We start from the raw sequence: 27,936 nt of genomic DNA, 5'->3' as shown, positions 1-27,936 counted from the left end.
AGGTCATGCCCTTCGGACTTTGCAATGCCCCGGCCGCCTTTCAATATTTTATGAACGATGTCCTCCGAGAGCTCATAGATGTGTGTGTTGTTGTTTACATTGACCACATCCTCGTTTATTCTTCATCGGAATCTGAACATCGGAAACAAGTGAAAATGGTCCTCGAAAGATTGCGTCAACACAAACTTTTCGCTAAGTTGGAAAAATGTGTTTTCAACGTGACTGAAGTTGAATTCCTGGGATTCATATTATCACCTGGCGGAGTGCGTATGGATTCAAAGAAGGTCGATGCAGTTCTCAAATGGCCATCACCATCCTCCGTAAAAGGTGTGCAAAGCATGTTAGGCTTCGCTAACTTTTACCGCAGGTTTATCCCCGAATTCTCTCGAATAGTCCAGCCCATCACTGCCTTGTTAAAGAAAAACAAACGTTTTGAATGGTCTACCGAGGCGGAACAAGCTTTCCAGGATTTGAAGACTACATTTATCTCTGCACCAATCTTACAACACCCTCGCCCCGAACTCCCCTACATCGTGGAAACTGATGCTTCAAGCCTTGCCATGGGGGCAGTTCTATCACAAAAGGACCCGGTAACAAATCAGTTGCATCCCGTGGCATTTTGGTCCCGCAAATTCTCGCCTCCTGAAATCAATTACACGATTACTGACAAGGAACTTCTGGCTATCAAGTCTGCCTTGAAGGCTTGGCGGCATTATCTGCTGTGGGCCCGACACACCGTTACTGTGATTACTGATCACCGAAACCTGCAATATTTGAAAACCGCAAAAGCCCAATCCTCTAGACAACTCAGTTGGGCATTATTCTTTGCCGAGTTTGACTTCATAATTACCTATCGACCTGGTACAAAGAACGGTAAAGCTGATGCCCTTTCTCGGATGGGAGTGGAAGAACACTTGATCAACCCTAAACCTGTACCAATCATTCCCGATCAAAGAATTCTGGGTGTAATCGCCACAAAATCCATAGAGGAAGTTAAGGATAAAGCCAGGCAACTTGTGACTCCAGCAGACATACAGAATTGGCATCTGCAGGGAAATGACTTTGCAGTAAAGGACAACTTATTGTTTTTCCAAGAACGATTATACCTACCCAGCACAGATTTACAGAAAAAAGTAATCTCTTGTTATCACGATTCTTTAATGGAAGGACATCCTGGTATGGCCAAGACCTCAGAAAAGATCAAGCGCTACTTCTGGTGGCCGTCTTGGAAAAAAGATATCAGAGACTTTATAATGTCCTGTGGAGTATGCGCCCAAAACAAGAGTCAAAAGGAAAGACCAGCAGGCCTCTTACGCCCTATTGACATCCCACCTCGCCCTTGGCATACGCTTTCTATGGACTTCATCACCGATCTACCTCCATGCTCCGGATACAATACGATTCTTCCAAGATGGCGCATTTCATTCCGCTCAAAGGCTTGCCAACAGCAGCAACTCTGGCCCGAGAATTTCTCGAAAACATCGTCCGACTGCACGGTTTTCCTTCGGTTCTAATTTCGGATCGAGGTAGTCAATTTATTTCTCATTTTTGGCGAAGTTGCTGTCGGTCGGCTCAAATTGATGTGAGACTATCGACCAGTCACCACCCTCAGACCGACGGACAAACCGAGAGGACCAATCAAACTCTGGAACAGTATTTACGCTGCATGCTGCAACAAACTGAAAAAACTTGGAAAGACATCCTTTGGATAGCCGAATATGCCTACAATAACTCTGTCCATTCGGGAACTGGGAAAACCCCGTTTATTCTTTTGTACGGCAGTCACCCTCGAACCTCGGAGTTGGATCCCCTCCAAGATCTTGAAACACCAGCAGTAGACTACCTGCATTCTACAATCACCCAAGCCTTTAAAGAAGCTGTTTCTCACCTTCAAAGGGCTAAAGAACAATACAAGAAAGGAGCAGATCAACATCGGAAGGAAGCCCCTCAATATCAAGTAGGGGATCAAGTCTGGTTATCCACCAAATATCTACCTCTAAAAGGGCCACGCACATTCAACCCAAGATACCTTGGTCCCTATTCCATAACTACCATAGTAAACCCAGTAGCGGTCAAGTTGGACTTGCCCCCGCACATGAAGATACATCCGGTCTTCCACGTCTCTCTATTAAAACCCGTGCAACCTCAAACCCGACTAACTAAATCTCCAAAACCTATCCTAGTTGATGGAGAACTCGAGTTTGAAGTCAAAAGCATTCTGGACTCCAAGATCTCCAAATCTAAACTATTTTACCTAATTGACTGGAAAGGCTACGGCCCCCAAGAGAGATCCTGGGAACCTGCTGAATATGTCCACGCTCCTCGCCTAATCAAAAGATTTCACCGAACATTTCCTGACAAGCCAAAACCCCCGGAGAAGGCCGGTTTGGGAGGGGCCTTGAGGGGGAGGGGGGGTACTGTCATGATCTCTGCTTCCAAAAGGTCAGGGTTTTCCCAACTCCCTTGGAAGCAGATCCATAACCCAGGTTCCGAGTGCCAACCAGTCCCAATTGGGACCTTTTGGACCCAGTCCTGGCGCCAGTGGCACCAGGCTCATAAATATGCCCAGTCCCAGCGCTGGAAGCGCCGGGCTCATAATGCTTGGGTGGACTTACCTGCAGCAGACCATGCTGCTTACTTGCCTGCCAGTTGAGCCTCTGATCCTCTTCTGTTTGGAACTACTTTTCCTGTTGGGTGGGGCAGGAGCCACTCCCTAGATTCAGAACACTGGAACTCTTCTGGAAAGCAGGAACTCTTTTCTTACCTATGCGTGGCTGTGGAAGGAGACACCTAAGCACTACAGGAGGCTATTTAAACCACACCCGATGGATGAATCTTGCTTTGCGTTATTCTGCATCCTCTGCAGCAGAACGCTCATCGTGTCTTCTGCATCTGATCCTGGGCCTAAGGAAAAAGGCCTACCATCCTGAATCCAGTCTTCAGCAACACCTATAAAGACGAGAAAGAACAGGTTAGCATTACGGTCTTCAGTGTCAGCTCTTCACTTACCTGGTCCATCGGCTGTCACCAACGCCTCGCGCTGCATTCCGGCATCTGACAGACAAAGGCTTACCTACTCTTCGTGCGCTCCGGAGGTCTTCACACTGCATTCCGGCATCTGAAAGACAAAAGCTTACCAACTCTTTGCACGCTTCGGAGGCCTTCGGCGCTGCATCCCGCATCTGAAAGACAAAACAAGGTGCGTTTAAAGACATTGGGGAACTTTAATACTCACGTGCCATTACACCTTTCCACATCTAACCCAGTGGGTATTCCGGCACCCTGCAGCCGCTCCGAACTTGTACCTGCAAAATAAAAAGACAGTTAGAGCGCATCGTGAAGCAGGCAACAAGCGCTTACTTACGTGCTTCCAGGCGCTTCTATTCATCACACGGGCTCCATCTTCAACTCACTTCAGCCCGTCATCCGCCATTGCCGGAACCCTACAAAACAAGAAACATCATTACTAAAGATTTTAAAGACATTAGAATTACTCGAAACTTACCGTTCGTGCAGTAAACGACGGACAGCAGTCCTCTGAAGTCAAGAGGCCTGCTCCCCTTATCCAGTGAAGAAACTGGTTACAGCACCCTGCCCCGAGGCAGATGGAGAGCACGGCGTTCACTTACCTAAGGTGAGAGCGTTAACCTTTGGGGTTCTACAGGAGAAGAGAAAGGGAAGAAGAGAGACATTCAATAACCCAGTTCCTTAATCCCATATTTTCTATCTGCAGACATCTTACCCTTCAAGTCAGACATACAGTGCACAGAGGTCCAGCCCAAAGAGCCAGCCGTGTGTTACACATCACCTTTGAAGATACGGTATACGCCCAGTCAAGACCGGCGCCTCTACGGGAATCAGGTGAGCGTTTCAGTTTCGGTCCTGAAACCCGCCTCTGGCTCCAGTGTATCTGGAAGGGCAGGAAGTGAGGGAGGTTCCCGAAACTCCCCTGTCCTTTGTCTCTAGGAATGCCCGGTGCGAGTCAAGGGCGGTGCTTCGTTTTTGAATCTACGCTGTTTTGCTGCTGTGGCTCTGTCTGGTCTAGACTATAGACCATTGGAGTGGAGTGGAGTATGAGCCACAGCGTTTCCACAGCGTTTCCCTCTTACTTGGCGACTTTTGGAAAACTCGAAAAACTCGAAGCTTGCGCTTGCAGGACAGAAAAGGAGTCTTTCTCCTTTAAGGTTTCCTGAGCGGCAAGCCACGCCCCCTGGAGCCAGGAAGTAAAACGAAGAGCCCTGAGCCCTTGCGGCGTGAAGCCCGGTGCGAGTCAAGGGCGGTGCTTCGTTTTTGAATCTACGCTGTTTTGCTGCTGTTTGGCTCTGGAAGGCTCTGGAAGGCATCGGAAAGTAATCGTCGCGGAGCCCGGCAGTAAAGATCGAATCTGCCCAGTCCCCCCTACTACGCTTCTGAACAGCTGAGCGTCTGAGATATCTGGGGTTGACTAATGAGCGTAAGGGGCTCGGTTCAGATGGATCCATCCCCAGGCGAGGAGACATCAGGCGTGGGAGCACACACGCGAAATCGGCTGCGGAAGCAGATTTCTAAAAAGGAGCAAGGTAAGACAAACGTACTCAATCTCACGTTAAATACGCTGCCCCAAAAGGCAGAGCTGCGTGCCTTTGATCGCCCAGTGGAGACATCTTCAGAGACTCTGAATGATGGTTCTCCTAGCACTTTACAAACTGAATCTCCAGTCTGTCTATTATTGCCATCATCTATTACATCACCACCCTCAACGACAGCTGCAATAGCAGAGGTTGTAGTCGCAACAGAGGGAAGAGCGGGAAGAGTGGGAGTGGAAGTGGGAGCTGGAACTGACATCTCGCCTGTATTGGCGCTACCTGAGGCGAATAACAAAACTCACTACGCCTACACAGACACAAACCCTGAAATGGCCCATCAGCAAAGAGCAAACTTTAATGGGCAACCGGTAATGCTCCCGGTATCCGAGATTAAAGGTCCAATGTCTGCAGAGCGTCAAAAAGAGCACAATGAACACAGTAAGATTGAATATTCAACACGCCCGCCTGCTCTCCCTATAATTGTGCGAATCGATTTGCCAGAACATCCTCCAACAGTATACCTAGACGCCTCTGAGTCCTTCTCATTTGATATCACTGATGCAGATCTATTGGCAATGCGGTCCCCATCAGTTGGAAGTCTAAAATCTCCCGAAAAACAATCTGATGATATATCAAATAACACAGTGGCGCTGCATGGTCACTCTAGTTTACGAGAGTTTCAAGGAACAGCAAAATTATCTGACTTGAGGCCTCCCATTCAAAAAGAAGCTTCTCAATTGCATATAACTACGCAAGTAACAACATGCACTGCGGAAAAAGTAGTTAGACGCACATCCACCGACGCAAATAGCAATGCCGCACCTGTTGCCGGGGCAAGGTGTGGAAACAACAAGTTAAAATCACAGTTGACACCAAACGTGAATACATCCATGTCCTTCGACATTGCTGCGCGAGAAGCACGGCTAACTGCCCGTCTCAAATCAGATTTTAATCTAATGCGTGAGCGCTTAAATGAAAGCTTTTCAGCCAACAATGCCAATGATCAAACACCTGGTTGCATGGCAAGCACTCTACGTAAAGAAGCAAAACATACTTTAAAAAAAAAAACACCTTCCTCACCATATCTCGGTTCCACAGTAAGCCAACTGAACCTAGATGCTCTAGACGCCCATCAACAAATCAACCGACAGGAAAAAAATGGAACGCAAAAAACACGATGAACACAATGTAAATCAGATAGAAAACAACTCGACCGAAAATGGGCCATCGGACCAAAACGAAACTAAAAGCCCTGAAAATCACATGATCAGCAAAGGAAACATTTCCATCGCAGCCGGAATTCAGATCCATAACAATGTCCTAGCGGCCACTTCAATAGCACTCATGCCATTCACGAAATTATATGAGTCAATAAAAGAATCGGTACAGGACCAAAACGCCATTCTAACAATGTTAAACAACAAACTGTTGACTTTAGAAAAGGGAAACCAACATCTATGCAATCGTCTGGACCTTGAGGCTGCGTCGACCCACCAATGGCACTCTCGTCTAAATGAAATCACACGACGGGAGGCACACGAAAAATTAGATCTTGCTGAAGCCTTAGTAGAGTGCACCAAGTGGCTCAGACATAATGTTACAGTACAACCACTCACCAACTTAATGAGAGAGCCTATAGTAGGCAAACTGAGTCATGTTGATCATGAGAAGATGCCTAAACAACAAGAGAGTCATGATTCCCCACGTAAACAACAAATCAACCTGGAGGAAAAACTCACAGACATTGCGACTAGCTGTGACATAATAGCAAACAAGAATAAGGAAAACAACCAATTCAAGAAAACAATGCTCCCTAGCGTTGAATCTGGGACCAAAATAAACAATAGAATAAGCTCTGCTACTTCGACTGAAGCCCAAAGAAGATCTACCATTCAAAAAGAAGCTGCTGAGGTGACAGTTGGCGTAAAGCAGAATGAAATGCCACCTATATCACTGATCACACTGGTGAACCAAGCAGCACCAACGGAGAAGAAAATCTCTTGACATTTTTTCGGGCACAGCAAAAACCATACAAACAGCAAAACCAGTAGAGAAATTGAAAACAACTCAATCCACTACCTCGAAAACTCAAAAGAGTAGTTCGGCTATAAAACGTCCACGAACAAACGAGGCAAAAAAATTTATAAGAAACTTGAATACACCGCCGCGACCAGTGATACAAAAATCTAAGGTTGTGGGAAAAAAAAATGACGCGCATGAAAATGTTAGGCCGGATACTGTTTACCGCATAAATAACAAAGAACCACCCATCAAACGTAGAAGAGACGACATCAGTCCGTCGGAAGATCGATCCATAGAAGAGGAAATTGATCTTTGCGATCTATCAACCTACTCTGTCGACGACGAACAAGATCGCAATGACGTTTCCAAGGCACACGACCCGTCAGAAAAAGAACAGATCACTTTAATACCATCTAGAAGAGAAGAAAGAGATGCACACTCAGATCGCTATCCTTTAGGCCCAGCTGGGCGACGGCCAAAAGAAGTTGAAAAACGGCGAGAAACTCTTGGAACGAATAAGACAGAAACAAACAGACGCTCCCAAAGCTCACCTGGAAATTCATTACTAAATCTAAACCCGAAACTTACAAAGGCCCAAACCAAAAATCTAAATCAATCTGGCACACTACGCAGAAGCAACAACCCGATCCATTATACAGGTAGTCTAGACAAACTGGAGCTCGAAAATATTCTAGAGGAAAAAAACGAAATAAACCTCAACAGAACAAATGTGATGAAGCTGTTACATAGTATACCTGCCTTGAGGAATATCCGATCTGACGATATTAATATCGTTGAATACAAAAAAGAATCCAGATCAGATTGGGTGATCCTGCATATGCAATCCAAAACAGTAGCACGCCCAATTCTTGACGCAAAAGAAGACCTACTGTTCTATGGATTCAATCTAACCACAGCAATCGATTCTCCAGTTTCAAATAAATCGACACAGGGAAAAGACCATCACATAAAGACACTTACTACAAAAAGAGAAGACCTGAGAAACCAACTTAAACAACACTCATCTCAGGCCTCCGAAACAAATAGACGAAAAAACAATGTATAGGATGACGGAGGGTCCAGACAAGTGACCCAACTATTAACAACTTGGAACACCAGAGGATTTGCTCACCTATTCCGTGAAGAAAGAGAGCTAGACATCAGAAGCCTGTTTATTTGTTTCCAGGAAACTTGGCTCAGAAAGACACCCTCCTGCGACGGATATACAACATACTTAAACGAAGCAGGCAAAAACGCACTGGGAAGGCCTTTCTCCGGCCTTCTCGCCATGATAAAAAATTCATCAGGATGGAAAGTAATCGACATCCAGAACCCAAATTTATTTGTTCAAGCAATCACGCTTGAAGCGTTGCCCCACACCATACACGGACTAAAAGGAAAACAACATCTGATGCTGGTAAACACTTACTGGAATCCCCCAATGATTACAGATGATGACTATTTGAGGTCAATAACTACCCAAATAGATAATTGCCATGCAGCATTTGTCGCACCATTCATACTAATCTGCGGAGATCTAAACTTTTCTTGGTTCAAAACACCTAACCAATCCGATATGGACACTACACAAGTGATCCCATCTGAAAGGTCGGATCGGAGCACAAAATGGACACACGAAATATCCGCTCGTAATTGTGTGTTGCTAAATGGGAGTACAAAAGGAGATATCCCTGCTGCAGCAACATGGCAACGTGGTGGCCTATCTAAAACCTTAGACTACATATGGGTATCGGTTAACTTGCATGCCTTGATCTCTGATTTACAAGTAAGGCAACAGCCCAATAGTGATCATAACCCACTTATTCTATCATGGTTTACGAGCTTAACAACAACGCTACACTGTTACCCCACGAAATTAGACATCAACTCCTCACTAAACCGCTTAAAAATAAACAATAAGCAAATTGACAAAATAACCTTAGCCTTTATGGAGGCATGCTCCACAAATGTACACATAGAATATACTCCTTTCCTGGATCCGCATAGAAATACAAACAAGAAAACGACGAGAGACCACACCCATCCATTTAGCCCAGCACTAAGTGAAGCAAAAAAGCTACTCGCCAGTGACTTAAAAAAATTAAAAGCTAACGGAGGGACAAACCTATCACAACATTTAGCCACCAGGCGTCAAAAATATCGAAATTGGCTGAAATCGTTCAAAATCATTCGAAGACAAGAACAAGCTGAACTAATGCTGCGTCTTTTAATTCAAAAAGACAGCTCCAATATTTGGAAAATAATAAACAATGGTTGCTTGACTCCACCTAATTACTTAGCAAATGGCGTGAATGCATCCTCCTGGATAACTCATTATGATACTGTTTTTAATAATATTGGCGATGTTAAAACCTCAAATCTAAAAACAGATCAATATATCTGGGATGTAAAAGAATCACTCGAGAACATCTCACACGCAATTCAAAAGCTAAAATCTTCACGTGCCGCTGGCCCTGATGGAGTATCTAACATCATGCTCAAAACAAATATAGCAAGCTGGACAAAGTTCATCAAGGTGCTATTCGACCAGATTGCCCGAACATCTAAAATTCCTTGCTCATGGACAAAAGCAATAATCGTTCCAGTGTTTAAAAGAGGAAACAAAGACGATCCTGCAAACTATCGCCCCATAGCCTTGCTTGACACTATGGGGAAGATATTTGCCACATTCCTCCAAGAAAAAATTGAAAGGTGGGCAAATCTGAATAAGATCTACGATGAGAGACAAACTGGATTCACCAAAGGAGTCGGAGTGGAACTTAATTTAGTTCTACTAAATCTAGCTAAACTAAATGCAATAAAACAGAAAAAAAGGTTGTATTTAGCGTTTATCGATCTAAAACAGGCCTTTGATTGCATAAACCGGAACCTGCTGTGGCACAAACTAATAAAATGGGGATGTCCCAACGAACTACTAGCCCCATTAGTGGCACTACATACCAAAACCAGTATCCGCGTGCGTCTAAATGCAGAAGGAGAACTAACCGATGAAATAAAAACCACACAGGGGGTGAAGCAAGGATGCCCACTAGCAGCCACTCTGTTTAAACTTTTTATCTCAGATCTACCTGAAGCTTTTGCTCTAACGAGGTGCTTTCCCCCAAAAATCAACGGCACACACGTAACACATATAATCTATGCGGATGACATAGTGCTGCTTGATTGCACCGAAATAGGCCTACAACGATCACTAACAGCTTTGCAAACCTACCTAACAGAAAACCATCTAAGGATAAATGCAAACAAAACGCAAGTGATGGTTCTTGGAACAGGAAACAAGTTAAGAAAACCGAGGTTTAACTGGCATATCGACAAAGAAATATTAGCAAAAACAGAAGCCATCCGATATCTGGGTGTTTCATTTAATGATTCAATAAGAGAGTGGAGCTGGACAAATGAAATCATCCAGCGCATGAAAATGTTTGCCCTGCAAGGTCGTAAACTACATTTAAACTACGGGAAATTCTCACTCCAACCCGTAATGACCTTTTACTTACAGAAAGTGATACCAGCAATATGTTTTGGGAGCGAAACAGGGTGGAATATCAGGGCAAGCCTATGGGCACAAGTTGAAGGTTGCTTTTGGCGCAAAGTCCTCCAATTACCACACTGTGTCTCAATGGTGGCTGTGAGACACGAACTTGGCCTTGACTCCCTGCACTCTACCATACAATGGAAATCCATATTACTGCTAAGAAAATTCAGAATGGTGCCGGTAGCAACCACCTATACAATCCTGGCTAACAAAAAACCTGACGCATCTGCATCTATGCTAAAAAGCTGGGAAGAAAATCTATTAAACATCCTGGAAGACGCAAACATAAAAATGACTCTGGTGCTACAGATGCCAAAACAGGCTAAAACAAAATTCATGCAAGCCAAGTGGATTAAAAACGCGGAAAGGCGAGCAGCACTATCCACTGGACTAGACTTTGGATTGTGCGCACAGGAAAGAGGTAACCTACCGAAATATCTGGCCAAGTTTCCCTCTCAATATCATCGGAATCAATTTTTAAGGCTTCGCCTTAACTTGTCCAACACCAAGCTATATAAAAGAAGAATAAAAGATCCCACGACAACTGATGCAAACTGTCGCTTCTGTAAGCAGGAACCTGAATCTATTAAACATCTCATAATCGAATGCACACAAATCACTGAACAGCGCACTCTTCATCTCGAACGCTATGCCCCTAAAAACGGCAACATAGAAGAATGGTGGTCGTATCTGATAACAGGAAGAAATGCACAACTAACCTGCAATGTGATTAACTTTATGGACATGCTACTGACATAAACTACTGCAAATCATTAGCTCGCCAAAAACATGGTTTAACTTCAGTTGATCCATTATGCCCACGCTCGCCTAACTTAAAGGAAAAATGAAATAATGGCCTGACGTGGGCTAGGGAGTATAAATGAACTGAATGTGACAAAAAAGTTTGTTTTTCTTTACAAAACTAAAGTCAATAAAATAAAATAAATAAAATTAATGCACCCACTCCTGATTGGCTGACTGTTTTTTCAGGACAGTCGCCCTGCTGTGTGATTAACAGCCTAGGCTGTGCATGAATGGGAGAAACCTGCTTAAAAGGCAAGGATTTTGGGACTAGAGGCAAAGTCGACCCCTGGGAAGAACACTTGAAGAAACCGTGAACGAAGCTTGCTGCATCCTCCTGGACCTTTGAATTGCCCGGTGAAGCCCTGCTGCTGTGCTGAAGCTCTTTTTGATCGACAAGAGGAGCTCAGAAAGGGACTTCTTCCCTTAGGTTAGTGGGACCCCTCCAACCCCTGAGACGAACTCCAATGGGCCATCTTCCCCGACTGGCTGTAATTCTTTGCTGCTGCAGGAACCGAGTGCCAGGGGTTGAGATATCCGTAGTCTAGTGAAACGTCTGCAATCCGGCCAGAAGCTACAGGAGACTCCCAAGGACCCTCTAGAAGCAGGATGACCAGAGCTCGAGTCCCCTCGCCAGAGTGCAGGATTCAACGAGTGAAGGAAGCCCAACCGGTATCCAAGATCCACAGTGGTGTTTACTGCGAGCTGAAACCACAAAGTGCTGCTGATCTGAAAAGAGCCTGTAGCTGCCGCAGGAGTCCTCCAGATGTCCCTCCCTATTGTCCCCACGACAAAGGTTCAGGAACCCTGCATCTGCCCTGCTGCAAAAGGACTGAAGCCAGCCGTCCCCCCCCCCCTCTTCCAACCAGATGGTAATGTTCAGACTTCGGGTACTTACCTTGGTGTCTTGCTTTGCTTTTCTCAGTTGAGACTTCCAGTAGATACTTTTGATTTCAGCTCCACCCTCCACAAGTGTTTGTTACCCTACAATGATTTTCTACAACAAACTCAAACCTTGTGCAAGACTTAACTACGAAGTGCCACATCTCCATAGACTGTGCTCCAATGGACTTTGGCAGTCCTGGCTCCCTGCAGACTCTTCTAGTCCATTGACTGATATTTTCTGTCTCTCAGAGGTTATACTTGGTTTTAGACTGTTATTGCTGGGAAAGGCTTTGCTAGACTTCATTGGAAGATTTAAGTATACTCGCATGCCCTGAGAACCTGTTTAACCTGTTTCCTTCCTCTAACCTTTCATTTCTGCAACCTCAGAATCTGCACAGCGTACTAGTGATATATAAATGCCCTTACTGTCCTTATGATGTCACCTCTGGGTGTAGGAAGTGTGTAAAAAGCATCTCTAAAGAGTATCCACTAAACTTATGCCGATTCTGTCAAAGTATTTTAAAGTATTTCTAATCGTTACATACCTTGCACTTTTTAAAGAATGCTTATTTAAAAGCAGATGTTAAATAAGACAATGCATTACTTACCGTAAAAGCATTTCTGATGGTTGTATCTGCTTAGATGCACATGCTGTGCATAGGTCTGACATCCAGTGGTCACTGCGGAGTATTGCATTTTGTTTTTCGTAGTCGAAAAGGGGACGTCGACAAGGCGTGTCTGTAACACTATCCCTATAGTGACGTGCGTTTTACCCACAATCCCTCACGCGTCGAGGTCCCTCTGTTTGTATTTTTTCTGCCCTGAGGGAGCTCTCTATACGTGAGTAAGTACAGAAAAGAGAGAGATGTAGAAAGATGTCTATGTTCCTTCCATCCAAGCGGGGAGGAAGGGTGGGCGCATGTGAATCTAAGCAGATACAACCATCAGAAATGCTTTTACGGTAAGTAATGCATTGTCTTCTGATGTTTGTTAATCTGCTTAGAATCACATGCTGTGCATAGACTAGCGAGCAGTACCCGGAGTTGGCGTTGGGTTATGAGAAGGAACAGTAGAGAAAAGATGTCTTAATACTGCCTGTCCCACCTGAGAGTCAGATCTAGAGTGTGCATCTAGACAGTAGTGTTTTGTAAAGGTGTGCACAGAACTCCAGGTAGCCGCTTTGCAGATGGACTCAAGGGGAACATTTGCAATGAACGCTATGGAAGCCCCAGTGCCTCGAGTGGAATGTGCTCTTGGCTTGAAGGGTAGTTCTCTCTTAGCAAGAGAGAAACAGAGAGTGATGCATTGAACAATCCATCTAGATATAGTGGACTTTGAGACTGCATCTCCTTCTCTTCCTGCTGCCACCGACACAAAGAACTTGTTAGTCTTTCTCAGTGGTCTGGTTCTTTCCATGTAGAACATGACAGCTCTGCGTACATCTAGTGTATGCAGACTTTTTTCTCCCAAGCTGGAAGGGTTTTGAAAGAAGGTTGGTAGTTCTATTGACTAGTTTACATGAAATTTCGAGATGAATTTTGGTGCAAACCTTGGGTGTGTGCATAGAACCACCTTATCCTTGTGAACTGTTACGAAGGGGTCTAGAACAGAAAGAGCCTGTAGTTCACTTACTCTCCTAATGGAGGTGATGCCTTTTAGGAAAGCAGTCTTAAGAGTGAGGCCCTTAAGAGTTGCCTTGTGCATGGGTTCAAAGGGAGGGCCCATGAGTCTAGAAAGTACCACATTTAAGTCCCATCTGGGAGCTGGGTTAGCTATCGGAGGGTGTATTCTATTTACTCCCTCCATGAAGGCTTTGATAACTGGTATCTTCCACCACGACACTAAGTTGGGAAGTGGTGTATGCAGAAAGTGCCGCTAGGTGGACTTTAATGGAATTGAACACTAGACCTGAATCCAGTAAATGGGTCAAGTACAGAACAATGTTCGTGGGAGAGCAAGTCAACCGGGTTGATGCTCTTACCTCTACACCAGATGACAAATCTTTTCCACTTGCTAGAATAGCAGTGGCGAGTATTAGGTTTTCTGGCTTCCCTGAGGATGTCCATACATCTCTGCGGGAGTTGTAGATGTCCAAATTCTATGATCTCAGGAGCCAGGCTGCTAAGTTCATGGTCTGGGGCATGGATGCAGTGTCCTGCCCTTGTCCTGTGACAGCATGTTGTACGGGCAGGGAAGTCTCACTGGGGGAGATAGGGACATCTCCATCAAGTGAGCGAACCATGGCTGCCGGGCCCACATTGGGGCCACTAGTATCATGGTAACCTGTTGCTGGTGCATCTTGTGCACCACCTTGTTGAGAAGGGGAGTCGGGGGGGGGGGGGGGGGGGGGGAAGGCGTAAACAAATTTCCCTGACCATTGAATCGACAGACTGTTCCCCTTGGACTGGTTTTGGGGGTACCTGGAGGCGTAACTTTGGCATTTTGAGTTCTCCAGTGTTGCGAACAGGTCTATTTCCGGGAATCCCCATTGCGTGAAGACGTCTAAGACGATGTCTTCGTGCAATTGCCATTCGTACTCTTCGGGCAGGGGGAAGTCTCTGCTGAGTTCGTCTGCTAGCAGATTGAGTTCCCCTGGTACGTGTTGTGACAGTAGGAACATGTGTTTGAGAGCCCACTTCCATATATTCTGTGACAGTTTGGACAGTCCTGGAGAGTGGGTTCCCCCCTGCTTGTTGATATAGTACATGGCTGTGGTGCTGTCTGTAAGGACCATCACTGTCTTCCCTTGTAGGTGTTCCTGGAAGGCTTTTAGTGCTTTGAACACCGCTAGTAGCTCCAGAAGGTTTATATACTTGGATGCTACGTTCGGAGTCCAGACTCCGTGAGCAGTTTGATGGGATAGGTGAGCCCCCCATCCTGTGAGGGATGCGTCCGTGGTTAGAGTGGCCTCCACCGCGGGTGTGGCAAAGGGTTTCCCTATTATCAGGTTTTCCTTTGTCCACCACCGTAGCGAGAGAACCAAGGCCTGCGAGACCACCACTAGATCGTCCCATTGTCCGCTGGCCTGACACCACTGGCTGTTGAGCCACTCTTGCATTGGGCGCAGGCGCGCGTGAGGTACCAAATAAATACACGACGCCATCATACCTAGCAAACGCATCACTTTGCGCACCGTCACCTCTCGACCTGCCACATATTGGGGGATCTGAAACAGCATGTTTTGGACCCTCTCGTTGGAGGGGAAAAAGAGGCCATCCTTTGTTCGAATTAGAGCCCCTAGGAATTGTTTGACTTGGCTGGGGTCTAAGCTGGACTTCTCGTTGATAGAGAAGCCCAGTTGGAACAAAAGGTCTACAGTCTTTTGGGTGTTTGAGAAGCAGGTCTCGTAAGAATACCCTGTTATGAGCCAGTCGTCGAGGTAAGGGTATACTGGGATGGATAACCTGCGCAGGTGTGCCGCTGCCACTGCCAGTACCTTCGTGAATACCCTGGGTGCAGATGCTATGCCGAAGGGTAACACTTGAACTGGTAGTGTTTGCCCTCTATCATGAACCTGAGGTATTTTCTTTGACCTGGCAACATTAAAATATGAAAGTATGCATCTCTCATGTCCAGTGTGGTCATGTAATTTCCCTGTGATAGCAGTGGGATCACTTCCTGTAAGGTCACCATACGAAACTTCTGGGGTTTGACAAACTTGTTCGCTGGGCGCAGATCTAATACAGGTCGCATGGTTAGATTCTTTTTGGGTACAAGGAAGTACACTGAATAAATACCTTCCATTACCTGAGCTAGAGGCACCACCTCTATGGCTCCTTTTTCCAGCAGTTGGTCCACTTCTTGGAGAAAGATGGCGAGGTGTTCTGGTGTCATGCGGCGTCCCCTCGGGGGTCTGTATGTTGGGGAACTGTTGATCTCTATACAGTAGCCGCGGGCTACGGTGGAAAGTACCCAGCGGTCTGATGTTATTCCCTCCCATGCTGGAAGAAAGGATGTTAACTGGCCCCCGACCGGCGTTGCATGGGAGGGGACGCGAATCTTCGCGTCACTTGGTGGTGTTGTTGGCTTGGGAGCCTCTGGGGCTGGAACCCCGGCCTCTTCCCTTGCCACGACGTTGACCCCTCTGATTATACTGGCCGCTATTACTCTGGTAGTTGCTGGCAGAGTACTGTTGTTGGTTTTGTTGCTGGCGTTGTCCACGAAAAAAGCGCTTATTACTAAATCCCCGCCTATTAGGAGGTTTAGAAATTTGGTCTAAGGTCTTTATAGTATCAAATTCTTTTTTCGCGTTCTCCAGCGCGTCATCCACTGCTCTCCCAAAGAGGTTGGATTCCTCTATGGGTTTATTAATAAGGGATGCTTGTGTTTCCGCCTTAAATCCGGAATTGCGAAGCCAGACGTGACGCTTCAGTAAAATTACTTGTACCAAAGTGCGGCCAGCCGTCTCTGCTGCATCGAGGGTATTCTTGACAATGCTTTGATTGACCAGAGAGCCCTCGTTAAATGTAGCCAGTAAACGAGTCCTTAGGGGTTCGGGAGCTTCTTCGATGTCCTGTCTGAGCTTAGCCCATTGAGCATCGGCGTAGCTTGCCAATAGGGTATTATTATTGGCGATTCTGGTAGAGAATGCTGCAGAGGTTGTGATTCTCTTGGCTAGGGCATACAGCTTCTTCCCCTCTTTATCTGGGGGTGCCTCGCTAGTAGATAGTGGGACTTCTGCCCTTTTTCTGGTGTTGGTCACGACCAGGGAGTCTGGGATTGAGTGACCCTTAATATATAATGGGTCTGACTGAGAGGGAGAGAACAGTTTCTCAATCCTCGGATTGACCCCTCTCACCAATGCAGGAGTGGAAAGAGAAGGTGTAATACGTCTCTTAACTGAGGCGAGGATAGGTATAACATGGCTAGTGGGGGTTTTTTCTTTGATAATCCTCTCCACAAAATCGGTGTCTGGGGTGACGTCTCCAGTTTCGATTTCGAAATGCGCTGCTGCCTTCTTCAGCAGTGCATTGAAGGTGGGTTGATCATCGACAGGCGAAGGGTTCCTGACTGGTGTAGATTCAGTAGACCCGATGACTATACTGCTACTGCCCGTGTCAGTCGACCTACCCGGTGACTGCCAGGGATTTTGGTCACCCTCGCCTGGGTCTTCCTGGAATCCTTCCTCACATAGGTTAGTTTCCTCGTGAAAACATTCCTCTTCTTGTTGGTCCTCAACATAGGTGAACTCATCTTCCTCTTGGAAGAAGATGTCTTCCTCAGTGGGATTGCAAGAGTGTATGTCCTCCTGTATGGGGTTATAAAACTTCTGGTATTTAGCCCTTGGACTCTCAAGGGGTGCCTCCCTTGGTCTCTTGGGCGGTAGTGTCTTCTGGGATGGACATGAACCTATCTAGTTTGTCCATACAGGTCTGGAACCTTCCAAAGGTCCACTCAGGTCGGCCAGGACGGTCTGGGAAAGAAAAGGGGGTTTCTTCCTCCTGTAATTGTCTGGTTCTGTCCCATAACGTCGAAGAAAGAGATCCTTTGCCTTCTGAGTAGCCTTCTTGCAGGCTAGGGCCTTCCGACGGTGTCGGGAACTGACCTGATCTGTTTTCCGGCGTATCTTTAGCCTTGTGTGCGGTTTTCGGCGTTTCACTCGCTGTACGTCTTTGGTCGTCCCTAGATGCTATGCGCGCGAGGCTTTCGGCGATCATTCTCTCTTCCGAGGGATCGGTCGCCGTTGCGCTATGGAGCGTCGAGTCCTTGGTCGTCGAGTCATTGGTCGTCGAGTCATCGGTCGTCGAGTCATTGGTGGCAACGTGAGCGCTCTTGCGATGCGTGTCGCCGGAAATTTTGGTGTTAGCGCCTTTATTTTTAGAGTGCCCAGTCGCCTGTCGCGGAAGCGGTGGCGGGGAGGGCTGACGACCCTTACGGTCGTTAGAAGACGTCGGTGGGCCCGGCGTCCCCGTTGGCACTATGGCTGTCTTCGACGAATGTGTGCCTGGGGGTATGTGCTTTGGTGTTTTTCTGTGTGCGTCCTTGTCGCCGGGGTGTTCATCCCCATAAGCTGGGCGTGAGCCGGGCTTGTCGGGGCCGGGACGGACGACGAGGAGCGTGAACGCTCCTTTGAGAGGTCTACAGCCTCCGTTACGGGGGCCGTGTAGTCACTATCCTCGTCACACTCGGCGGCAGCGGGCGAGGAGTCAGGCCTAGACATAGCGTAGGCCGCCCACCTTTTGACCCTGCGGTCCTTTAGAGTTTTGGGCTTTAGTAATTTGCAGGCCGCACAGCCGTCCTCCTGGTGATCGAGGGGTAAGCAACGGTTGCACCGTTTATGCTTATCCTTCCAGGTATATTTACCCTTGCAAAGCGGGCAAAACCTAAATGGCGTCCTCTCCATAGCTGAGGGTAATGGGTGTGAGTACGACCTCGAAAGAGAGGGAGGGGAAAGAGAAAGGCATTCTTAAAGAAAAGAAAGAAAGACCACAAAGCCCCACTCTCCCTACTGTGTATGGCCGGCGAGGCCAGGCCACGTGTTCGGCAGCGCTGAAGGATCTCCTCCGCTCGTCCTTCCGTCGAAGATCTTGCTCGGCGGAGAAACGGCTCTGCATCGAGGGAGGGATCTATCGTTATTGGTATTAATAACAAATGACCAAAGGTCGAAGAAACTATTTGGCAATGTCTCTCGAGGAGCTCCGCATAAAGGCGACCAGTAGCTGGGCGGATAAAAAACAATCTGAGGGACCTCGACGCGTGAGGGATTGTGGGTACAACGCACGTCACTATAGGGATAGTGTTACAGACACGCCTTGTCGACGTCCCCTTTTCGACTACGAAAAACAAAATGCAATACTCCGCAGTGACCAAAGGATGTAATTTCATTGCTACAGCTCTCCAGCTCACATTTATCCCTCTTGAGATAAGCCTGGCTGCTCAGTCACACTACCAACTTGTGGAGTACAGGCCTATACCAAAAGGTGGGTTACCTAATACCAAGCGGACAAGGGTTGTGTAGTCTCACACAGTGTTACTACATCAATTCCTGCCCAACAGTGTGATGGAGATGATGTGCTCCCCACCCTGACAGTAATGTGTCTATGTTCAAAGTGGCCTTTATTGGATGGGTGGGGAATGATTTTCCCTGCAGAAGGTTCTCCTTTGTCTACCACTGCAGAGAGTCAACCAGGTTTTGCAAAATCACCACTAGATCGTCCCACAGAGTGCTTGCAAACATTGTTTCACCAGCCACCTCTTGCATAGGACGCATGCGCAGTCTAGCGCCGAGTGTTAGGACACTTTTTCTGAAGTCCAACTAAGGGTTTAGTAAAACCATTCAACTGAGGCAGTACAAGACTCCACTCTTAGTACAAGGCTATACCGCCCGAGTTCAGGGTAGCATCCCCAGAGCAACCAGGCGTATCTTAGTAGGGCGAGAGGGCTGTAGAATCAGTACAATGAAATTGGAATACAAATGGTCCAAAGAAACACTGAAAAGCTATGTATTGTAAAAACAATTGTTTATTTAAATACAATTAGGCCCAGATAAATCTTGGGGGAAATGAGTAGGAACAAGTTACTTACCTGTAACTGTTGTTCTCCAGCATGGGTCTGGCATGGATTCACATGTTCATGAATATTCCCCGTCGTCAGGCTGGGAATCCTCGGTAAAGAAAAAACCAGTATCAGTTTCGTTTCTGATCTGTCTTTCGTAGTAGTAACCAATCACTGGTCTCTGCGTCATACTGACCACAGCCAATGACTGCCCTCTGGCAGCCATCTTCAGATTTGGAAGCACGTGAAGTGGCAGTATGACCAAGTGAAGAGCCGCAGAGGGGTAGGCGGGAGGGTTCGCATGTGAATCCATGCCAGACCCATGCTGGAGAACAACAGTTACAGGTAAGTAACTTGTTCCTTCTCCAGCATGGGGTCTGGCATGGATTCATATGCTCATGAAGAATATATAGCAGTACACACATGCACAACCACGGGAGGTGGCAAAGGCTCAACATTAAGCATTACATCAAACTCAACATTAAGCAATTCTTACCTCCTCACCAGGCTCACCTCAGGCGAACAGGTTGCGCAGCACTGCTTGGCCGACCCTGGACTCCTCCCTGGAATCCCGATCGACGCAGTAGAATTTCGTGAAGGTGTGCGTCAACCTCCACGTAGCAGCCCTGCATATGTCCAGCAGGGGCACACCAGATAGGAACGCCGTGGTAGCTGCGATCGCTCTGGTGGAATGGGCTCTCGGACGGCCAGGCAGCGGTCGGTTAGCCAACCGATGACAGTACATGATACAGCCGGAGAGCCACCTGGAAATGGAAGCCTTCGAGAGCGCCTTCCCCTGATTGACAGGTCCAAAGTTCACAAAAAGTTGTGACGTCTTCCGAAAGCACTTTGTGCGGTCCACGTAGAACTTCAGCGCTCTAGCCACATCAAGCGAGTGCAAAGTCCTCTCAGCCGGCGACGAAGGCGACGGGAAAAACACAGGCAACACCAAGGGTTCGTTGAGGTGGAATTCCGACGGCACCTTGGGCATGAAGGAGGGGTGCGTCCTGAGCACCACCCTCGTGTCGTGAAAAGTCAAGTATGGTGGCTTGCAAGATAGGGCCTGGATCTCTCCCACTCGTCGTGCGGAGGTGATGGCCACAAGAAACGCTGTTTTCCACGACAGAAACTTCAACGGGGCCGAGTGCAGAGGCTCGAACGGAGGTCCCATGAGCTTGGTCAGCACCACGTTGAGCTCCCACGCCGGGGCCGGTGCCTTCACCGGCGGGAACGATCTGAACAGTCCCTTCATGAACTCTTTCACCAGACGATGAGACCACAAGGACGTCCGCCCCGTGGTTCTGGTGTATCGGGAGATCGCAGCAAGATGAATCTTGATGGACGCGTGTGCCAGTCCAGCCTTGGCCAGCGTCAACCGGTACGGCAGCACTTGGGGAGCCGTAATCCTCAGAGGGTTAATCTTCTGTGCGTGGCACCAGACAGAGAACCTCTTCCATTTGTGTCCGTAGCATTTAAGAGTCGAGGACGCCCTGGCCTTTGCAAGAACCTCTCTGCAGTCGGCCGGTATGTCGTATCCTCCAAACTCTAGCGCTGCAGGAGCCAGGCCTGCAAGTTCAGCGACTTCGGGTCGTGGTGGAGGATGGCGCCTCCTTCCCTGGAGAGCAAATCCTCGTCCACCGGCAGCTTGATCGGCGGGGACGCTGACAAGTCCAGAAGGTCCGGGAACCATATCTGCCTCGGCCACGCAGGTGCGACGAGGATCATCCTGCACCGTGACCTCTTGAGCTGGTTGATGAGCCGGATCAGCAGTGGCAGAGGAGGGAACGCGTATAGGAACAGGCCTTCCCAGGGGAACGAGAAAGCATCGCCCATGCTCCTCGGCTGGGGAAACCTGCTGGCGAACCTCTGGCACTTGGAGTTCGTCGCCGTCGCGAACAGGTCGATCTGGGGTGTGCCCCACCGTCGGAAGAGGCGATCCACTAGATCCTGCCGTAGTTCCCACTCGTGGCACGAGCGCAGCTCCCTGCTGAGCGAGTCGGCGATGGTGTTTTTTATCCCTGCCAGATGAAACGGCACCAGAAACATCCTTTGGGCGACGGCCCAATGCCACAGGTCCTGCGCCTCCTTGGACAGTGCTGGGGACCTGGTTCCGCCCTGTTTCCTGATGTAAAACATGGTGGTGGTGTTGTCGGTGAAGACCCTCACCACTTTGCCCTTGAGGGACGGAAGGAAGGACCTGAGGGCCCAAAACACTGCACGGAGCTCCAGGACGTTGATATGGAGGGACTTCTCCGTCGGGAGCCAAAGGCCTCTCGCGTGCAGATTTCCAGTGTGCGCTCCCCACCCTTCCAGAGAGGCATCCGTGGTCACCGTCTCCTGGTGGCCTGGGGTCTGGAAGTCCATGCCCGCCGTCAGATGCGCGCGGGTGCCCCACCACCGGATCTCTCGTCGAGTGTGATCCTCTCCTCGAAGTTGCCCGTCGTTTGGATCCAGCACGCGCCCAGGAACTCCTGCAACGGGCGCATCCGGAGCCTGCACATGGGAATGAGGTAGATGCAAGAAGACATCATTCCGAGGAGGGACTTGATGGACCTCACCTTGGCCGCGTCGGCAACCAACATCCGCTGCACCTTGCCCAGGATGGCCCTGGTCCTTTTCTCCGAAGGGGAGGCCAGAAGGGACACTGTCGAGCTTCGCTCCCAGAAACAGTGCATCTTGCGCGGGTACCAGGTGGGACTTGGCGTAGTTCACAGAGAATCCAAGGTCCGTGAGAAGTTGGACGGTCCTTGCCGTGTGCTCCACGGTGAGCTCCCTCGTCTTGGCTCGGATGAGCCAGTCGTCCAGGTAGGGGTAGACGTGGATCCCCTCTCGGCGCAGCTGCGCCGCCACTGGTGCAAGGCACTTGGTGAATACCCTGGGTGCCGACCGTAGACCGAAGGGAAGGGCTCTGAACTGATAGTGACGCCCTTGGACCACGAACCTGAGAAATTGTCGGTGCCCCTTTAGGATGGGAATATGGAAGTAGGCATCCTCCAAGTCCAACGACGACAGGAAGTCGCCCTCCTCCAGCTGACCCAGGACGTGCTGGAGGGTGACCATCTGGAACTTCTGCGCCTTGATGAACTTGTTCAGCCGTCGTAGGTCTAGGATGGGGCGCCATCCTCCGGTCTTCTTCTTCACAAGGAAGTATCTTGAGTAAACTCCGGAACCCCGAAGCCTCTTTGGGACGAGTTCGATGGCGCCCTTCCTGAGCATCGCCTTTACCTCCAGGAGAAGCTGAGGGAGTGAAGCTCTTTCCTGGCCACAGGGGGGACGCGCGGCACCTTCTTTGAAACTCGAGCGCGTGACCCTGGGCTAGAGCGTCCAGCACCCAACGGTCTGTGGAGATGGACTCCCACACGCTGACTAAGCTCGCCAGCCGGCCCTCCCACCGGGGTGCTTCGGTGGAGGCCCGACCCCACGGCCGGTTCAATCCTGCTTAGACGAAGCTTTGCCGCCTTGACCTCCTTGGCGACGATGGCGGGGTCTGCCTGACTTGCCTCGCCCCTGTAAGCTTCCTGAGACGACGAACGGGCCGCTTGACGGTAGGTGGAAAATCCGCCGCCGGAACCTTTGGAGGCGCCCTTGCCTCCGCCGCTCCGAAAGGGCGGCCGCCGTTGCTGGAGAACCCCGAGAGCCCGGGCCATCTCCGTGTCCGCTTTAATGGCTTGAAGAGAATCGTCCACTGTTTTCTCAAACAGGTTGTTCCCATCGAACGGCATGTCCAGGACTCTGGTCTGTACGTCTTGACGGAAGTCCGTAGCCTTGAGACATCCACGCCGCCTAAGGCACACGCCGTTGCCAAACTGGCGAAATCCAGTGTTGGCGATGTCAGTCGCAATCGTGATGGCGTGGTCCGACGCCACCTCACCTTCCTGCAAGATCTCTAGGGCATCCGCCCTCTTGTCGTCCGGTAGGAAGTCCAGCAGGGGAGCCAGTTTGTACCACAGCTCCCTGTCGTAGCGGGCTATGATAGCTAAAGCGTTGGCCGCCTTAATCGTCGTTGCTGCAGACGAGATGACCCTGCGCCCCATCGTATCCAATTTCTTTCCCTCGCCGTCCGGCGGGGAAGTCGACGTGGAGGCCGCACCCCTCCGCTTTCTTCCTGGCCGCCGCGGAGACGACGGAGTCCGGGGTAGGCTGTGCCCGGAGGCACAAGGGGGCCGCGTCCGGGACCCGGTACTTCTTCTTGTACCGGTCTCTTCTAGCCGGCGTCGTGGATGGGTTCTTGAGGAGGGCAAGGCCCTCATCCCAAATATCGTCCAGCAGAGGCACTGAGAGGACCGTCTTCCTCTTGGCCTCGCGCCGCTGATAAAGGAAACCTTCCTTCTCCTCAGGGCAGAGCTGGAAGAGCTCGGATGCCCTGGCGATCATGGAGTGAAAAGATCCAATCTCGTCGGGCGGGGAAGCCCGGGTGGGAGGTGACGACGGCAGATCCTCGTCGTACACCTCGTCGTCCGTACCCGTCGCGGCCGTGTCAGTCCCCGTGTCATCCCCTCGAGTCGTGGACGGGGAGGAGGGCCGAACGGGGCGCGACGGCTGAAAAGGAGGTAGAGGGTGAATCCTTCTCTTCTTAGGAGGGGGGCTGCCCGAAGGTCCTGGTTCCGGGTCCCCCGACGGGAGTGGCTCCTCCACTGGTAACGGCAGTCTCGTCCTTATCTCTGAGCATAAGTTGTCTTGCGGCGCTGGTAGAGGGGAGTCCGACGCAGGAGTCGTCTCCTGCGTCGGGATCCCTCCCGACGGGTTGGTCTTCTTCCACGCCAACGCCGTGGCTTAAGACCTCGATCAGTTCTTCCTCAGAGGTTGAGGCCGAATCCACGACGACCTCCTGCCCCCCTTTTTCTTCTCCGGAGGTTTCACGGGGGTCCTGTCGATGGGCATAAAAGAGGACTCCCTCCGCGGTGGCAGGGAGTCTCTGAGCCCCGAGGTCGCCGCCACTGGTGTAGCCTCCACAGGCTGAGCCAGGGCCGCCGCGACTGTCTCGATAGAGGCCTTGGCCGGATGGATTAAGGCTTTCACCACCTTAGGTGCGCTCACCGCCTTCTCCTTGAGGGGGGGGGGGGGACACTGCCTCGCTCCCCCTCCGCCTTCGAGCTCGACCGGGGCCTCTCCAGGAGCTTCGCCGGGTGCTCGGCCTTCCTCTTACCCGACCCAGAGCGTTGGCTCGTGGTTGATGGTGCCGGGGAGGGTGCGCCCTGCCTGGCGCCTGCAGAGCCCGACCGTTCGGCGCTCCCGGTGCCAGCGGACTCGCGGTGCTTGGCCTTGTGTTAGACCCCCGTCGTCGGGGCGTCCTCAAAGGTCTTAGAAGACCGCTCGGATTTCTTCCTCTTCTTCTCGCCGGACGGGCTCTTCCCTTCCAGCCAGTTGGCGAGACGTTGATGGCGGTCCTTCATGGTCCGCTCCGACATGTTGCCGCAAAACGCACAGTCCTTCTCCACGTGCGTCTTGTCCTCATGTAGGCAGTAAAGACAAAAGGAGTGTTTGTCTTTCTGCAGCTGGCATCCAGGGCAGACCCTGAACAGCTTTCCGGGCGTCGAGCTTCCCTTCTCCTGGGCCATGACCGTGATGGGCCTGAGAAACTTCTGCAATCCTCCAAAAGCGTAGCTCGACGAAATCTTCACCCTTGAGGGGCGTAGACTAATCCGACACGGGTCCCCGTTGATCGGATGGAGAGTCGGTGAAGCTTGAGGCTCTTTTGACCGAAAAAAACTAAGTTTTTGAGAAAAAACGTGAAAAAAATAGCACTACCGCTCGAGAGCAATAGCACGAGGATCCCAACACATGAACGTGCAGTAAAAATCTGAAGAAGGCTGCCAGAGGCGGGGCTTAGGTAGAGGGCAGTCATTGGCTGTGGTCAGTATGACGCAGAGACCAGTGATTGGTTACTACTACGAAAGACAGATCAGAAACAAAACTGATACTGTTTTTTTCTTTACCAAGGATTCCCAGCCTGACGACGGGGAATATTCATGAGCATGTGAATCCATGCCAGACCCCATGCTGGAGAACTATCATATTATATACAACCACAATTATAAAAACAACACTATGCTTTAAAGTTCACAGATCAACCTGAGGAATCTACCCGAGGACTCTGACATTACCACCCTGACCCTGGTGAGACCCAGTAGACTCAAGATGACCTGCATTTTGAGCCATCCCACGCCGTGCTGAGACCTTGCAGGGCTGCAATACCGTGGGACTTTGAGCCATTGTGCGGTGCATGGTCTTCCGAATCTCACTGGATCTCCAGAGCATGATTCCTGTCCTAAAAGTCCCCTCACCAGAGCGCTGGACCTTGCAAACAATGGGAATCTGACCAGCGATATTCTGTCTTCTGTGCACCTGAAAAGGTGCCAAATCCACAGAGCCACATCCAGCAGTCTGGTTGAAAGAAGTTCCATCAAACCACAGCAGTAGGAGCAGGTTTATCAGTGGGATGTAAAGAAATGGGCATTTTTATAGAGCCTTTACCCATTAATATGGTCTCAAAGCGCTTTTGTTGGATCACCCATCACGGACCGCAGTCCAGGTATAGGCAATCAGTTAGAGGAGTTCAGAAAGGAATGTGTGCATTTTAACAAACACTGTTAGGTACGGGTGGCCCAGTCCCAGCTAGCTACCCATGTCGAGCTGGCATGTTGATGGGTGTTCCGAGGTAGCCAGGAAGAGTATGCGAGATAGACCAAATTTGTGTTGTAGGGATAGCTGAATTCTTACGGCAGAGGTGTTGTGCAATGTGTTTTAAGAGTAGCTATGATAGCGATGCGTGCGGAATGGTGGCCGTGCCTTCAGCCATCTTCCATAAGCATAATGTGACATATATTCCTGTGTGTCCTGGCTGGTTTTTTGGTTTCATAGATGCATCAGAATTTAGAAGGGGCAAATTCAAAGCACGGCTAAATTCTACATGGTGGCTATATTCCACAGCACATACCCAAATTGCAGTCAACTATTACCGTGACTATCCTGAAAGAGCAGCTAAATATAGCACCGGGGCTGTACCCAACAAATGCAGCTAAAATAAAACACATTTGCTATACTAAAAGAAATGTAGCTAAACATCCCACTGCAGCTGTACTGAAAAAGCAGCTAAATGTGAGAGGCTATGCTAAAGAATGCATCTAAATTCACCCTGGGGCTCTACTCGAAATGCATCTAAATTCAATAGAGTGGCTATACTCCAAATCCATCTAAATTCAATACAGTGTAGTGCCAGTTTCTCCCAAATGCATAGGTCCCCTTCATCGGTACTTTCAGGATGTGGCTCCTTCCTGGAGACAGCATTATGATAGTATGGAGGAAAAGAGGCACGAGTATGGAGCAAATGGTGGGCACTGGCATTAAGCGTAGAGGACTGATGAATGTAGCATCCACCGAACAACTGAAAAAAAACAATTGAGAAGTTACCATCATCAGTAACAGCAGTAATTGGAATCTGTGGATGGTCACACGTAATCAAGTGACACGGTGAAACGTGGCTAGAGTCACAAGGTACTTGGACCCACCGCAGCAGACCTGAATGGTTTGTGGTCTTGGCTCACCAGGAAACGTTTGCATTTGTTGAAAAGGATTAGGAAACTATACAATGCTGCTTTTAATTGAAGGTTTACATACTCAGCTAGGTAGTTCACAAGAAGACTCAAGTACAGCATTCCAGTGAAAGCAGTCGGGCACCAAGTGGAATACCTCTTTTTTGGGCTCCTTTATTTGGTCGGGATCGGGATCTACAGGATTGTTGCCATTCGTTTCTTCAGTTTCCTCCTCACTGGAAAACAAAAACAGCGATGTGAAGGAGGACTGCACTAAAGTTAGAATGTAGAACTGAAATGCAAATCCATCCCAAAATAGCAATTGATCGGAACAGAGCTGTAACTACAAATAGGCTACTCCGCAAAATTAAAAGAAATGCAGTCATCAAGTACGCATACAGCAGCAGCAGCCCAGGTTCTCTGGTACAACCTTAAATTTGAACCAAATGGCCCTGGGCACTGAGTACGCAGACATTCAATCCTAGAATCCAGTCATGCGGAAAGTTAGAGATCGAGTACACTACAGGAGGTTATGCAGCAGAAATTGCAGATCAAAGAAAACATGGCTTTGTTAGAAACGACTTCAAAGCCATCATATTCAGTCAGAAGGTCTTACTAAAATCAGCTCCTAATGAAAACATTGCAAAGTTGCCTCTACAGTCCAATCTTCTTAGTGGATAACTCCATCTTACTTGGTGATATCTAGTGTTTCAACCAGTAGCTACTAGTCTCAAAGCTGTGTGCAGCATATACTGAGTAGATGCATCCCTAAAGTCCATTTAAACTGCTCACAGCCAGAAGATGGAAATTCACCAAGTTGAGACACACCAATAGGCATCCCCGAGCGCAGGGACAATTTTCATTTCTGTGCCAATTCCCTTTCACCTTAGAGACCCCGAGCTCTTTTGCTGGATTCGGGGCGTTTTCTTGCTAACTCCTGAAGGAGTGGGACTTTTTTTGCACTCTAGGGATTTTCAGACTAGGATTTCTGTGTTTCTCACTGTTTCATGGAGTCTGGTTAACTCCATAGGCATCTTTTTGCATTGTGACACAGCACCTTTGGTGCAGTTCACTGAAAAGT

At 49.0% G+C, this 27,936-nt stretch overlaps 1 protein-coding gene across 3 annotated transcripts in view; it reads right to left on the bottom strand.

Moving 5' to 3' along the window:
• Positions 1-27,936, bottom strand: part of RCOR1 (REST corepressor 1) — a 297,736-nt gene that overhangs the window by 172,955 nt on the left and 96,845 nt on the right. For all 3 annotated transcript variants that reach the window (XM_069638105.1, XM_069638102.1, XM_069638103.1), the window contains one exon: positions 27,013-27,091. In XM_069638105.1, the coding sequence (XP_069494206.1) occupies positions 27,013-27,091 (79 nt within the window). The remainder of the gene's footprint in view (positions 1-27,012; positions 27,092-27,936) is intronic.

This window comes from Ambystoma mexicanum, chromosome 14 (genome assembly GCF_040938575.1).
Source record: "Ambystoma mexicanum isolate Mex_15411 chromosome 14, UKY_AmexF1_1, whole genome shotgun sequence".
Lineage (NCBI taxonomy): Eukaryota > Metazoa > Chordata > Amphibia > Caudata > Ambystomatidae > Ambystoma > Ambystoma mexicanum.
The sequence above is the reverse complement of the archived record's forward strand: the minus strand, read 5'-3'. Positions and strand labels throughout refer to the sequence as shown.